The sequence below is a fragment of the Ciconia boyciana genome, chromosome 5 (genome assembly GCF_034638445.1).
Source record: "Ciconia boyciana chromosome 5, ASM3463844v1, whole genome shotgun sequence".
In the NCBI taxonomy this organism is placed as follows: domain Eukaryota; kingdom Metazoa; phylum Chordata; class Aves; order Ciconiiformes; family Ciconiidae; genus Ciconia; species Ciconia boyciana.
The window spans coordinates 65,445,030-65,461,237 of NC_132938.1; the positions used below are offsets into that span (position 1 = coordinate 65,445,030).

Below are 16,208 nucleotides of genomic sequence, written 5' to 3' on the forward strand. Positions count from 1 at the left end.
TTGTTGATTCAACCAATATATATTTTCAGCTTTCTAGTTGCCATTGCCATTGTCTGTTTCATGTTTGTGCTTTATTGTTGTACTACTTATTGCCATTTTGGATAAACAGCTCTGTGGGGCGCAGATCCTGTCTTTTTGGATGTTACTGCTCTACAAAGAACTGGTCATATAGTAATTGCCACAAAAAGCTATGCCTGCCTTCAGCTACAATGAAGCAGTAACTGAGCTTTCCTGCTGAAACATTTAGTACTTGATCTGAAAGCTGTGAAAGCGTGTGGTGCTGTGCCATGGCAATAGCTTACATCTTGTTCAATTGTTGTATTGTGTTGTATTCTTAATAATAAATACAGTGGAAGATATAGCTAGTTATCCAGCCAAATAACAGATTTTATTGCTAAAATCCATAAAGGTAAATAACGCCAGTTAACCCACAGGTAGCTTTAGATGGCAAGCGGAATATATTTTAGGTGATAGAGTGGAACATTATAATCAGTCCTAGAAATCAGCAGCGTGGGTGATGAATGTGTTCTGCGATAGCTCATTTCTGGCTGTCTCTTCTTAAAATTGGTTAGGACATTAACAGCTGATGCTCATAGTTTTATCACCGAAGGTTACCTGCTGTATGTATCATAGGTAGATGACTACCATGGTTGTGACTATTACTTTACCTGTTGTCTTTGATTTTTGCAAAAGGGTAGATGTATTTGCCCAAACAGCATTCTGCTCTGAGCAAGTCAGTGCTGTAGTGGTCTGCTCCTTGTAATCCAGACTGGCAACTCTGCCAAACATGTTGGCAGTACTTCAGAGAGATAGCGTTTATGTTTAAGGAAGGTGATGCATTGTGAAAGCTGTCATGTTATGTTGTACTGATGGAGGAGCCAACTGGAATTACTGAGACAGAACTCTCTTCAATCACTGTAACCTGTGATTTCTGAACTGAAAAGCATTTTTTTTTAAAGCCAGTGAAAATGCATCTTTAAATACTTCAAGGCAAAACATGCTACAAATACTATAAATACTGCCCATTGAATATTGCATACATAGGGATCTTTGTCTAAATATGTCAACTGCAAGAACACTTATGAATGAATTTTTGTCCAGGAAAATAAACCCATGAAAAAAAGATGTAAAAAGTAACTGACTAATGTTTAACTTAAGGTGCATGGTATCTAGGTCAACCAGTTAAATTTCTGACTGACCTGCCTTTTCTTACTGAATGCTATCTAAAATAAAATTCTTGGCTGAAGAAAACAATCTGATTATAGCCTTGGAACTTCAGTGTTTGCTATTACCACTTTTCTCAGGAGCATTTATTATTTGGGGCTCATTGCTATGCTAGCGTAGTTTCTGTGCAGGAAATAATTGGCTTATGGGAAGTCAAGGAATGGGATGCAGGAAGGAACTGTTTGGATTTGATCAAGCCATCATACTGTACGTCACCTGCTCAGCATTGCTGTAGGACTTGTTGCTAAAGTCAATTTAGAGTTGCAAAATCACAAGTTGGCAGCCTTGTCCTTCAGGCCATTCCTTCATTTGTTCCGATCTGAATTATCTTGGTACGTATCGAGAGGCTGTATTCAAGTGGCACAGTTGAATGTGGTGGGATGGGCCTTTGGTAATCTTTAAAGTGAGGTAGGAAACTAATACTAACTTCATTGTGTCTTGCCTGCCCACAAGTCCTGGATGGATGAGAATTAGATGAGGAAATGGGATCAGCAGCGTAATGGGGCTTGTCTGTGACTGTCCACCCTAATGTTTCCTATGTAGTTTTGATGAGCTATGCAGTTGCAGTTGGTAAGAGGTGGCAGACGTGGCTCTCCCTTGGGAAGTATGAGCTAGCTGCATGAGCAGTGAGTGTGTCAAGAGGTAAATCTTGTAGCTGAGTCACTGGTTTTACAGAACTCCAGTGCAGTGCTATCTCATTTGCTTGCTTTTTTAACTTTCTAGAAGATGTGATATAGTAATTGGTATGATTTCCTTACTAATATAATGTCTATAATACATACTTTAACCTTATGAGTCTTTTGAAAACTACTCCAGCTGTAGCAGATGAACAAGTAGCTTAGGTGCATTTTGGTGGGTCTTTTTTTTTTCTCTCTTGAAAAAACATAGGGAACTTTCAAACATATTTTGATTGCGAGTTGTTATTTCTCAGGCAGTTCATGTACTGACTTAGAGAGGCCTTCGAACAAAGAGCAGCTCCATGGAAATACAACCTTGCTCTGTAGTGCTTTGCTTCTGATAATGCTTGAAGCCTCACTCATTGTTCCAAGTAGTAAGAATCAAATCTTGTTTAGCATGTACAAGGTCACAGCACACCTACAAAAGCAGCCCCCAAATCAGTCAGTATTCACGTGTTACCACAGATCACAAAGAGGTAAAGAGTAACCACATCAAGAGAAGATGAGAACCAGGCAGTGAAATGAACTCAGAGGAGACCAGAAATACGGGCCAAGCTAAATGAAATATGAGCCAGTAATTTCACTTTGATTTTTCAGCTTTTAGATATTCTGCTGCTTTTCTTATGCAAAATAACTTTTCAAAGGGTGGAAGAGGAGACAGAGCTTCAGGAGCACTATTGTTCATTCACATTTCTCTACCTATGCTTCATGCAGACCTTGGCACCAATAGGGCGAGCTAGTATTTAACTATGCCTGATAGCGTGAGCCCTGCAACAGCTTTTATAGTTACATTATTATCCTCTCAAGTTACTAAAAAAAATCTTAAGAAAGATTCCTTTTGAGGTTGTGAAAGTGGCTTAGAAATGCAAGTTTGAAAATCATCAGTGGCAGACCTTTTATCTGACTTGTATGTGGTTTGTTTGTGGTGGGTTGCTTTTTGGGGGGTTTTTTTGAGACGCTGCATGAGTGGAGTGGGCTTTGCTTCAGATGTCCAGGAACAAAAAACTTGCTGGTTGAATCTAACTTAGTGTCTTGTTTTGGGGACATCAAAGGCAGCTGGATATGATCCTGTTTCTTATAATCTCATCTACATAGGTGCTGTGCTTTTCCACACTTGTTTGGTGCAGCATCTGCTCTCAGTAATTTTTTTTAAACTTTTTACACCATTTCATTTTGCATTTTAAACTCTAGAACCTTGGTGGCAGAAAAGGCATGTATATATAAATAAAAAATAATCTATATCTGTGATATAGTTAAAGATATATCTCATATAATAAATAAGATTATGTAATATATTTCATTAAAGTAATGTGACTTTTTTTTGTGTGTATATATTTAATGAAAGATGACATTATGGTCCTTACATGACTTGAGAGTTAAGGACTTTAAAAAAAAAACAAAAAACCCCCACAAAAAGAACAAAACTAAAACAAAACCCCAAACAAACCCAAACCCAAATAACAAAGAGTTCACCACAAAAATGTGAGTATTAGCTACCTGCTTTTGGCAGCAGTATACAATCAGTGAAGGAGGACGGAGGCTCACCAGGTGGCTTTCCCATTGTTCTTGCTGCCCAGAGAAGTGTGCTGGCTGCTCCCACTGTAGTAGGACTCAGTCTCCGTCATTCACTGTATCACAAGAGGAACTGTGAGTGCCAGGGTTCAATAATGTTGTCTGTTCCTCTATGGCATTGCTTCTTTTCTCTGGTCATTAACTAGGCCAGTGGCCTAGTGCTGCATCTCAGTCAGTAGTGTCACATTGATTTATGTTAAGATGTTTACAAATAGAAGTTTCTAATTTATTTTATTTTTGCTTTGTATTATACAGCTTTGACTAAAATGTGGCTGGTTGGTCTTGGAAATTAGAGAATATTTAAGTGGTGATAAATTTATCTTAAAATTACAAAATTTCCTTACATGCATAACTGATCGGAAGGGAGAAGAGAGCTAGTGAAATAAGGATGCTTTAGCTTAAAATTCAGCTTATCGGTTAAGTAATTTTCTGTTTGATTTTTAGATTTGTTACGCAAAGTCCTTAAGCATATCTATTAGGGAAGTAGAACACTCTAGACTAATTACTTTGATGAATCTGGACTGTAAAACATAACTGAAAGGTATTAGGTTGGCGCTGTAAATATGAGGCCTTTATTGCAAACTAGAACACTATTTAATGAAATAATCCAAAGCCCAGTGAAATCAGTAGGAACGTATCTGTTGAATACACTAACTCAGTACCAAACAAAGTGTGACCTGCAATCATTTTTTTGAGATTGTGGATGTGTTGTATAATCAGAAATGAAGTTACTGAACGGGCACAAAAAATTATTCCTAAGGTTGAAACATCTGTATCGATCATAGAAAGCTTATCTGTTACAAGATTAAGAAATCTTGTATTTTATATAAATAATGTAATCCAAAGACAAGATTGCCACTGATATTCAGGGAATGGGGGTCAACAATTGCTGTCAGGATCTGACTGTACAGGAAGATTTATCTTGTCTTTGCCCCACTGCTAGCTTATTCTTGCTGAGTGTGAATGCCTTTTGGGAGATACGTGTATGTCTTCTCCAGGCTGAGGCTATGGATGTTAATTTCTTGCCTTTTATTTACTTCCTTCTGGCTCTTGTTTGTTTGAAAATTTAGTTTCACAGTGACACATTTTGTACTTTCTTTACTAAGCATGTTAAACTGTAGCCTCTATTAAAACCTGAAGTAATTGTACAGCCTATTCCTATACAGGCTATCGAGATGAGTTGGGACTAGCCTGGTACTTCTACTGCTTCCCTTTGTATATGTTGAGTTGCAGTCTTTTCATTCAATTAGACTCAGTTGTCTTGGTGTTTTTGTTTACAGTATCTTTTGTTTTGATGGAAAATAAATTGAGCCTTACAGATACATTTGTATCCATACAGATTCTGTCAACTGCTTTGATCTTGCAGCTATTTTATCTCATTAGGTAATGTTTAATGTTGTAATGTTGCAGCATTACTGTCCATTTCTGTTGACTAGACAACCTTTTTGGCATTATTAAGAGTAAAATATTAAAACACTGATCTGTGGTTTTTTCCCCATTTTCTTCTGTGTCTAGTCATTGCAGATATAATACAATTTTACAAATTTGTAGGTACATTGCTATTTTTGGATCTTACTTTGCTTATTTATTTTTTCTTATTGTTTTCTTATTGTTTCTTATTTCTTACGGTTTTTCCTAGTTACTATCTTAATATTTATCTTTTCCTATTTTTAACACGATTACCAGTTATGTAAACTATTTATCCATACATGAAGTGCAGGGAAAACCAAATTATTTTGAAGTACCTGTATGCTTTAGGTAGACTGTGTGATGTACAGAACTGGTTCTTTGCTTTATTTAGTTTTTGTTAAATGTATGTCTACACTGTAGTCAGTGCAAGATTATAGTGCAAGTGCAAGTAGTTTTAAATTAGCTAACTTGAGTGCTGAGAACAGTGGAGTCCCAGCAGTATGGAACTCTCTATGAACTGCAGCAAAAATGGGTTGATGGCCAGCTGTTGCTGCTCATCTGCATACTACTGGGGCTATTTTATTAGCAGGGCCCAAGATGGCTTGTTCAAAGTTTGTGTGCTCTATGTACTTAAGCTGAAGCCACAGCACTCTGAACTTACTGATAATTTAATGTGAGAATGCTAAACCTATTTTGGAACTCAGGCTTGCTTTCAATATTGCAACAGATAGTGTGAGAACTTACTTTAGACATTGGGTTCATAATACGAGTTTGCGTTACCCTGAGACCTGAAGGCATTTGGGTTTAGTGTCCAGCTCCAGTACAAAACAGAGAAAAGATCCAAGCTATCAAACCCTTTCCTTTTCAAAGGGAGTTAGCTCTCATGTCCTTATTCATCTGTCCGTAAACTTCACAATGTCCTCCTGTGTGACACATACGGTTGTAGCAATGGCAGTGTGCAGCCAGAATTTTAATGAAGGGGGTTTTTTTGTTTTGTTTTCAATTTTTTTATGAGCTCAAATGCATCAAGGATGTGCATATCTGGCAGTCCAAAGAGGTAAAGGATAAAGACCCGTGCTTGCTCTCTGTCAGAGAGGTTTTTAAATATCTTGCTATTTGATGTGCTTCATTCCACTGTAGAGGTGGAAAAGCTGTAGATTCATTTCTCATATGAGTGATCTAGCAATATGCAGAGAGGTGTAGCTGTACTAAATCCAGAAAAGGCATTAAAATAGCTATCCCTTTGAATTTGAGAAAAATGTTAACTGAATTCTTCCTGTGTACCTTAATAAATTTGCAAAGAGTGCCTTTGTAATCCATTTATTTATGGAAAGGTCATTGAGCCAATTACAATATTTATTTTAACCTGCCTACAGAACTCCTTATACTTTATTTTGCACAGTATGTAAAGAAACGAGAATTTTTTATAAATACGGATACATTTTTCAACTTACCATCTCCATGTTGCCAAGAGTGATGGTCCTTTCAGAGGTAGTGGTGTCTGTACTTTGCTTCAGGTAACAGTTGCATATGTGTCTAGTCTGTAAAGACAGTAATATTTAACCCTCCTAGTCTGTAACTGGTGATAACTGGATATTGGCATTTCTTGCAAAGGCATCAGTATCTCTTGGCTATTCATTCTGCACACTCCTTGAACATACATTGTCTGAAAACCAGTGCTGAACAGCACTTCACAGAAGGTTGATGAAATCAAACATTAGATCGTATACATTTACCACAATTACATACATTTATTTGAGTAACTATACAAACACACATGCTTCTGAGGACTGCTGCATGTTAATATATTCATGGACACCTGCTAATCTGAGCTTATCTTTACATGAGTTACACTTAGAATTTGTGGTGCACATTGCATAGAATACAGTAAATAAATTTACATTTGATGAAGAAGCAAGTTTGTTGTGGTGTTTTTTTTTTTTTTACGTGCAACTACTCTATCAGGTGTATCACAGTAAATTCACTGTTACTTCCTAGAATATAGTACCGTGTGCTCTGCTGTTTTATTTATAGGATTGTCTTCTGTTTCTGTTGTACATTGCTGTTTCTGTTCATGTTGCTTGTGGACAGTTATTGAAGACAATGTAATTGTGATTTTTTTTTTTTTTTAACTTAATGCTTTATTTCTTTGAAGGACAGGTAGTGCACACTCATTTTGTGAGCCTGGGGAATCCCAGATGTAACCCCACTGGCAAGTAGTGCTACTTCATTGTGCCTGTATGGATTTGAGGAATGACAAGTAATCAACACATGGATCCATATGAGATTCTTTTCAGATGAAGGACATAAGGGGGCTCTGAGTGCTGTAAGTAGAGAGAATATGTATCTGTTTGGCAGTGAAACCTAATGGCCTGTGGGGTGGTGTTTCTGAAAGCATTCCTCTGATAATAAGTTTCATTTATATACATTTCAAATGTGTATAGTCTGAGCTTGCTATTTAGGCACTAGGCTGTGTGAATGAGATATTTATCTGTGGTTTCCATGGGATAAGTAGGAACATACAGTAAAATATGCTGATGCCAGAGTATGAACTTCATTCCGTCGTAGTACACGGTTAGTAGTTTTATTCTCTTTGTGAGTAGAGGCTGGGCCAGTCAGTGAAGTCTGTCACAGTGGTTGCAGACACTGAGCTAGAGTTAACAAGAAATGAGAAACCCAGCATATTAGCATGGTACTTCTGTGATCTACAGTCATGTTCACACTTGTGATTAAATACTGCTCAGCATCAGGTGGCTATCTTCCATCAGTCATCCTCTTTCTTGAAGAAGAAAGTATTTTCACAGTATTTTCCAACATGAGCCTGAACAGAGGTATAATTTATCTGTTCATGACTCATGTAGTGTGAACAGAAATGAAGGAATCTCAATACAGTCAAGGTTGCTTAAACTGATGTTTTCCTCCGAGATAAGACCAGCTTTAGAGTTTTTTCATCACTGATTTGGCTATGCATGTTGTAAGAGGAAAATCCTGAAGGAACTGGAAAGAATTGCAGCTTATCCTAGATTGTATACTTGCAACTTCTGACATGTATAGGGTCTGCATAAATATAAGGAGGGATGCTCGTGAAGTGCACAGACACAGTGGTCCATACTCAATTTTGTGTATCATTAGGACTATGAATACAGCTGCAGGCCCAAAAGGAGAGGCTCATTAGTGAAGCTAGGTGAATGTTGGTACTCAGAAAGGAAATGTGTTCCTTATGCAGCAGATAATTGCATGCCTTGCAGATGTGGGAGTATAGGAAAGCTTATAAGCTTTTGTCACCTTTGTGATTTATGCTATCACAATGACATATCCTGGTCCATAGGGCTTTAGGCAGCTTGATCACTTAAGCTATTTTATGTTTTTTAATTATGTATATTTTTTCTGAGACTAAGTCCTTTGTACTTAGACCTTGGTTTCCTTCCTTCCCTCTGAAGCAGATAGATAGTACCAAAAATAATTCTTTTTTTTTTCCCCTCACTTTTGATGAGATCTTTCAGTCTGTGAGGCCCTTCTTTTCAAAAGGACATATAGAAATCCAAGGCTTATGCTGTTTGGTTAAAGTTTATTTAAAAGAAAAAAAAAAAAGGTGACAAAATACGTTCTTTAGAATGTAAAATAAGGGAGCCTGGGGTGGAGAGGTTATCTCCTGGTTGAAGACCTACAGAGTAATCAAATTATTCTTAAAAGAAAGACTTGCCTGTCCAAAAACCAGACCACATAATCTCAGCCCAAAACAAGGGTGTATGATTGCCCCTTGGTGATCAAACCAGATATAATATTTTCATAAGCTTTTACAACTCCATTTTTTACTGCATTCAAATCTTTTATTGGTTTATAAACATGACCTATTGATGTTGTAAAGGATGGCTCCTAAACATTTTGTCCAGTCTTTAATCTTAATAGCTATTTTATAATCTGCACTACCAGGTGCTTCATAGTTTCTGTAGGTCAGGGCAATCCAGCATGTTATCTGACACTTACCCACTTCATAGTAATTTTACCAGATTTAATGTCTGTGACAGAAAGAATTCTGGGTTCTACTGCGAAACAGCCCTCTGCATAGTGATAGCAGTACCTAACTGCTTCATGGTGGTGTGTTTCAAAATACACTGGTTTATCATGTAATAGTCGATGTAATAGAAAGAAAACAAAGAGTCAGTCTCTCTCTTTCTCTCTCTCCCTTTTGCCCTCCTCCCCCAGCTATAAGCTGCTTAAACTTTTCCAATCTTCATCTTAAGTAACTGCCATTCAGTGTTTCCTCAGTGAGCATTCACTTACAGTAACTGAGATTCATTAGAGGTAACTTTGTGCAGAGGGTTTACATTATTGTAGAAGTGGGAGAGAATAGGTTTAAACATGGCAGCATGGATTCCTACCTGCAATGTAATGAGGAGAATACATCATAATTAAATGGTAAAACTGTAACAAAATTATTTCCCTCAATGGTGTTAAAATTTTACATATATCCATAGTTAAAATCCACGTGGTTGGTCCTGCTGGTTTGTTTTCCACCCACATGCTTTGTCTGATAAGAAATATGTCGGCTAGCGAGGGATTCTTTTGTCTCTCTTGACATTCCAGTTTGAAATATAACTTATGTTCCTGTAGACACTGGGAATTTGCACTTAAAGAGGGATTGGATAATACCCACTGTACAGAGAAAGCTGATAAAACCTCGTCTTGGTAAAAGCTCCTGTAATCTCAATAGAAGAGGACAGTGTAAAGAAGAACTCAACAAACCATTGAAACTATCTTTGTGAAAGGCAGTCTGCTTTCACATTGAACCGTGATTCAAATGAAGTGTATGGTAGGCTGCTCTTGGATGGGGCTTTCAGGAACCTGATCTAATGAAAGCTGTCCCTGCCCACAGCAGGGGGGATGGACTAGGTGATCTTTAGGGTCCTTTCCAACCCAAACCATTCTAGGATTCTATCATTCATGCTTAAATATTTAGAATTCATTCTGATCGCCAAGTTTCACATCATTAGCTGCTCGGATACTTGACTTGGGTCAGCATTTGGGAGAAGAATTAGCCAGAGAATGTACAAGCTGTATTCCGGTCAGTTGTTGCAACATCAAGTGTCCTAAGCAAGAAGTCAGGGTTTAGGCGTGGCCATTGTGTGAGGTCCCTAACCCTGGCAACAGTGTGATTCAGCGGAAACTTTTGTACAAGACTGCATGTGCAAGACAGTTATTTCCAACTATTCTTATGGGCATAAATTTGCTTGCTTACATTATTCAGGCAGAATTTGTTTATTAATATGTTTATCATTCTTCTTGAATACTATTTATCTTTTATTTGTATTATATTTTATTGGGGTTTGTTGTTGTAATAGGAGTATTATACAAACTACAATATGATATTCTTGTAATAATGCTATTATAACAATAGCGTGGTATACAAGGTCTTGAAGTTCAATACTTTGTGTTACTATAAATCTCTGAAAAGTTGTCTAGAGAAACCAGGATGACAGTTCTTATTATTGAAAATATGTTTCACACTTCATGCAGGTCTTTTCTTTGCACTTTTTCAGTATTCTGCGTCATTTTGTCACATTCACATAAGAACATTGAAATCTCTTGTTACAGAGTGTCTCTGATACACTGGAGTAATTTCTGACAAATAAAGTGCTCAAGTGCTCTCCTAAAATACAGTGTCCTACAGTTCCTCCTTCTCATATGCAGTTTTTTTCAGATTAAGCCAAGAAGATTTCAGTAGCACACTGACACACACACACAGACACACGTGCTTTGCCTGTTTGTATTCATAAGGGCTGCAGTAGACTTATACAGTGACAGGTTTTTAAAAACGTTTGCACTGCAGTGCTCATGGTCGCAGTGTAGATGAGATTTTGTCTGTATTTTGGCTCTGCATTACTCCAAGCTAAACCTTAGTTAATGCTGCAGAATTTTATTTCAGTGGTAATTTTTCCCAGCAGATTGTCCATCCTGCTTGCATGCCTTTGTTTGGACCCTTCACTTACTCTGACCTTTATTTTAACAATCATGATAAAGAAACTCCTGTATAGGGAAAAATTTCATTTATCCTTCACTAGCAGTGATTGATACCAGTCACTAATGAACCTGCTTTTCCTCCCACTGAAATAACTGGTAGGGTTTCCTTTAAATACTGATGTTAGAGGAAGGAATCTTTTCCAAACAAACTGTCTTGAATTTATGGCTACAAGTTGGTTAAATAAGCATATGCCTAGGTCTGCATTTCATTTGCAAAGTGGATTTTTGTCTCTGTGTACTCATAAATCATGTCTTGAAGTCGTTTTGTTTTTAAATGGAGAATCTTTGTGTGTTCTTGTTTTTCATCTTTTGAGGCTGTTGAGTGTGTTCTCTGTTGTCTTTCTGCAACTGTGAGGGACAGAAAGTTCTTTTAAATGCAAGCTAATATTCTTAATCTGAAGCTTTGAGAAGAGCAACAAATACCATTGGACTTTGTGATACCATAATAAGAGTTGTCAGCACTAGCAGTAATAGTGATAGGAAAAGTGAGCAAAGGCTGGTCATGTTGGGCAGTGGCTCATATCCTTTTGAGAATAGCACACACCTGAAGTTGGAGGGGCTACACTCTGTTATGGTCTTATGCAAATCAGTAAAACATTTCTGCTGCTGAGGATTATTTATAATCACAACAAAACTCTGCTTTTGTACTGGTGGTATTTGCTTTTAAAATTGCCCTTCCATTACAGCTTTGAAATTTGTCCAGGAAAGGCTTGTGGTATATTTTGTGAACTTGTGGTGGTCACGTTCCTTTTCTCCTTTTTCCCTTCTCCCTTTTCAACTCAAAGTAGTCTTCTTGCAAATTCAGTTTCCATCCTGTGAGCAGCAACAGCTGCTTTGTGCTCTGCTGACTCTGCATGTCTTTGAGAAGTTCTGCTTCAGAAATTGTCTCTTCCATTCCCATGGAAGTGCTCCTACTGTGGAGCTGGTATAGTGTACATGTCATTTTATTTTTCTCTTCATTGAAATGCAGCCTGGACTAGGCATGAATCCACTAAAATGTCTTGGAAATGGAAATGTCTTGGAAATGGAAATGTCTTTTTGTGACTGGTTTAATTTGCCTTTCTGACTGAGAATTGGAGGTGTCCATCTTGCTTTGATGAGCTTTTTAAACATCTAATTCATTATTGCTGATGCTGTGAATTTCATTTGTACAATATCTCTTTCAACATACGGACTGATAAACGGCATCCTGCTTAACAGTAGGATGGAGATTTCTTTTTTACATCATGGTTGAATGTTCTTCAGGAGTGATTAACTATTGAACAGCACATGCCAGCTAGTGTAGAAAAGGATCTGATTATCTTCTCTAATCATTCAAGTATTGCAGGTAAGTTCTGTCTACCAAAAACACCCAACTCCCCAAAATCCCAAGCATTGCACTACGTGCTTAGTGTTTCACCTTCAAATGTCAGTTTGACAGCAAATGCTGCCTGATTCTTTAAGTATGAAGCAATTCTACTTAATGAAATAGGCTTAGTTTGTAAAGTTCATTGAAATAATAGAATTAGTCCAGAACTAATGCCCTTTCTGCAATCCAGTGAAATTGTTTCACTGGTAGTATATGGCTGTTAATTTTTGGGAAATTATGTTCTACTGTAGGACAAATGGATGCATTTGTCATAGAAGAATGGTCGCTTGTCACCCACCCTTCTGTGACTGACTGACTGGGTTGTTCTGCTGTCATGTGGGAATAGTATCCCCCAAATGTGAATTTATTTTTCTTTCAGTGTATCTTTGAGGTAGGAGCTTCTGTTTAAAATAAAGCACGAGCATTTTCATTGAGCAGCTTTCAGACATTATTTGGATTAAACAGAGAAAAAGGAGCTACAATTATAATAATACATGCTTTAAAGGAGACAGAGGCAAGTGATAAAACTTCATGTTTCAAAAGGCAGTGTTTGGTTTAGAGAGAGTAATCTCTCTTAAAGGAAAAAATCCCCAAAGAAGTGAAGGGGAGAGTAATTATTCTGAAACATGTTTCTGAATTAATGAAATTGCTAAGTAGCGAAATACAGTGACACATTTTTGATGAACGCATTCTGCCTCTGAAGGAGAAGGATGCTGTAAGCTCTTGCTCATTGTGGCATGCTTCATTGCTACCTGCGTGGCTTTCCTTAATACTGTGGCCTACAAGATGTTGACGGACATAGTGTTTTCTTTTGCATGCCTGCATCTGTTTAGTAAGAGTGGTATCACATTAAAATGATTATGTAAGTCAACAGTAGAAGTGCAAAGCCAGGAAGATTATCTCTGTGACTGAGGTTTCCTTGGCTTGTACATCCCTTGTACTAGCTGCAAAATAAACAAAATACTACTTCTGTTGGAGATTTCCTACAAGTAGGACAGCAGGTGTTCCCAAGGGGGTAGATAACCTGCCCTGCTTGGATACTGTTGCAAGGTCTAAAATAAACATTAAGTTTCTTATATGGTGGATATGAAATAGTTCTATGAATTTTCACCCTTGTTGAGCTCTATAGTTGTTTCACTCATCATGTTCCAGGTCTGTGATTAATCTCTGCCGAACCTAAGCCAGTGGTATTCTATTTCCAAATATTCTGCCAGTCCCTCATGAGGCATGTATTGAGCAACCCTGGCGTCACTTTATGGAAGCTGGGCCTTGAAAATGCCGTGGGGAGTATTAAGGGCCATCCTCATACAAAGGAAATCAGCTGTATTAAGATGCTCTTTCAGCTGCCATGCGCTTTCTTGTGTCTTCCAGAGATGCTCTGTGGCACCCATCCCATGTTGAGCAGAAATTGATAGTTACTGTGGTTACTTTTGAAGTGACACTGATAATTTAAAAACAAACCAAAACCAATACCCCCACTCCAAACAAACCAACCATGAACAATTACTGGTTAATAGTCCATGTCTGGCAGGCTTTCAAAATCCAGGGGTAAATGACCATGCAAAGGCATTTACTCTGTGTTGTTAAACTCAATGCAAATGTGGTGGAAAAGTGCTTTGGAGCCAGAAGATCAAGTCTTGTTGGCTGTAGTTTCTCTGCTTGTTCTGAAGCGGATAAGAAAACTCCTTGACTTAAATGAAACATTGAGCTCTTCTGGCTGGGTTGATTAGACCTGTTTAATCAGAGTACAGTAATTCAAATGCAGTGTCTGTTTGAAATTATATTTGGCATGTGTAAAGCAACTGACACAAGAGTATACTAAACATACAGGCTCTTCATTAACAGATAAAACTTTCGAAGTTTTATAGAGGGCATATACTGGTTCATCAGGGAGTTGGGCATAACCCCGATTAACCTTTCTATCAGCAGTTAATTTGGCCCAGAGTATATAAATTTTCTGTGAATTCTTTTATATCTTTGTAAGCCTAGCATTCTGTTGAGCACTGTTTTTCTGATGCTACAGATTTTATTCTTTATAAACAGGAACTTCTCCACTGAATGTAATGTAAATTGCAAGGGCATGTTCTATTGTGAAGAACAAGTTATGAAAATATCTGTCAGAAATAATTACAGTTGATCCTGCTGTCAGGCAGGAATATAGACTGGATAATTTACTGGTGTCTCCTTCAGCAGTATTTTCTACAGCTCTGTTACCAGGAATATAAGAATTTAACTCAAAAGGGTGAGAAAAGCGTAAAATCATGTGTAAGGAAAAAAAAGGAAAGGAAAGGTTATTAATCTTCTATTCTTGGCTTTGCATAGTGGTTTGTGACATGGACTTACTCTTCCATAACTGTGTAGAATGCAGAGTATGCTCGTGGATACTGGTTTTGAAGATGTGGAGGCTCCTGAAAGTACAGATGCTTCCCTGTTTTTCACTGACACCTAAGGATGTCTTAAAGGCCTCAAACAGCTGTTTGTTCCTTTTAAAGTTTATACTTTAAATCAAATGTGGCATACAGTACAACCCTTTGTAGAAGACTAAGGGCATATGGAGGTAAATACAGTGTATGGTGGTCTGAAGTGCATATTTTGCCACACTGTCTGTAAGCGTGACTTTTAAGCAGCCTGTATAATAAGTTACTGGGAGAAGTTGCAAAGCTGTTGGTTGCCATTGCCCTCTGCTCCCCTGTTCTCTAGGTTATAGACTTGCTACAATTGTTCAGGTAAAGAGCAAAAGAGAAAGATGAAATGCATAGTTGGCAGGACCAAAAAAAGGTAGGTTGGTAAACAGCTATTGTAATTTCATGAGTCTGGTAGAAATTGAAGTGTCAATATTATTCTTAAAGAGCGGACAACAATACATCTTTCTAATGTACCCTTTCCTCACCGATATGCAGTTGATGAGATTTTATTGATTGCCTCTGTTAAATTTCTGCTCTTGAGTATTTCAACACTGATGTTTTGGGGGTTTTAATTTACCTTTCCTCAGAAGCTTTCTTTATTTCTCCAAATAAGGAATTTTCTCTTTCCTGTAAGCCTTCAGTACTGTGCCAGAAAGAAGATCCAGGATGTGGACTCCTTATTCTTGTATGATGGCACATTTAAGGAATAATGTATTGCTTGTTTATTTGCCTTTTGGACTATTCTCTATACCCAAAGGTCCACAGCTACAGAAATGTTCTCTGCCTGGAGTGGAACAGGATATTGCAGTCCTTGACTATTGCAATGCATTGTAGTGACCTCCAGGCTTTTTTAATCCAACGGAGTATACCAGTGGGTGAAAGTACTCACCTTAGAAAGGCTGCAGAGGGTTGGAAAGAAAACAGATAGTTTTCTTGACCACTCAGTGTCCCTTGCTCCTGTTATCTGTGCTGTTTTGAATTGGAGCATGGTAAAATGGAACAAAAGGTCCCAAAATGAGCTAACTGTCCCAGCTCAGACCCAGGCTTCCATAACCCTGCATGTCTTTAACTCCTTCGACAGCTGTCTTCCACTGGGACAGAGGTGAAACTTTGTCAGGCCGCATTTGTTGAGCAGTGGTCTCCGATTTGCAGCTCTCCTCGGGAAGACCTGGGAATAATTACAAGTGTGTCACCTGGACAAAATGTAAAACTTCACTGTCAGACTATCCTGTCCCTGGTAAGGCATCTGGGGTCACCTCATTACTGATGAAAACAAGCTTAATAAAAAGGAAAATCCCTGCAAAAAAAGCGAACTACGGAGATGTTACATGCTCGTGAAATGTTCATATTTCACTGTGATGAGTATACTGTAAAAATGCAGACAAGGTAATAGGAGGAGAATCCGTACAGAAGAAACACTTTCTAAAGGTGTTCTGTAGTTTGTTGTTTGTAGCTAGCCCTCTGTGAGGGAGAACTGATTGTGACCAAAGACTTCATTTATGAAAAATGCCTGTGTTATGACAGAGCTGGTTTTGATTCAACCAGTCAATG

The 16,208-nt window shown here is 37.9% G+C and overlaps 1 protein-coding gene across 16 annotated transcripts in view; it reads left to right on the forward strand.

Moving 5' to 3' along the window:
- The window catches only part of MAPK10 (mitogen-activated protein kinase 10), a 183,504-nt gene that overhangs the window by 46,290 nt on the left and 121,006 nt on the right, over positions 1–16,208 (forward strand). For 3 of the 16 annotated variants that reach the window (XR_012042719.1, XR_012042720.1, XM_072862928.1), the window contains exon 1: positions 7,052–7,209. The exons of 5 other annotated variants lie outside the window; for them this stretch is intronic. Coding sequence is in view for 7 of the 11 variants with exons in the window: in XM_072862928.1 (XP_072719029.1) it covers positions 7,165–7,209 (45 nt within the window). In the remaining 4 variants the exon portion in view is untranslated. Of the gene's footprint in view, positions 1–7,038; positions 7,210–16,208 lie in introns of those variants that run through there. 8 more of the 16 variants (XR_012042718.1, XM_072862929.1, XR_012042717.1 and 5 more) reach the window with 6 other exon arrangements.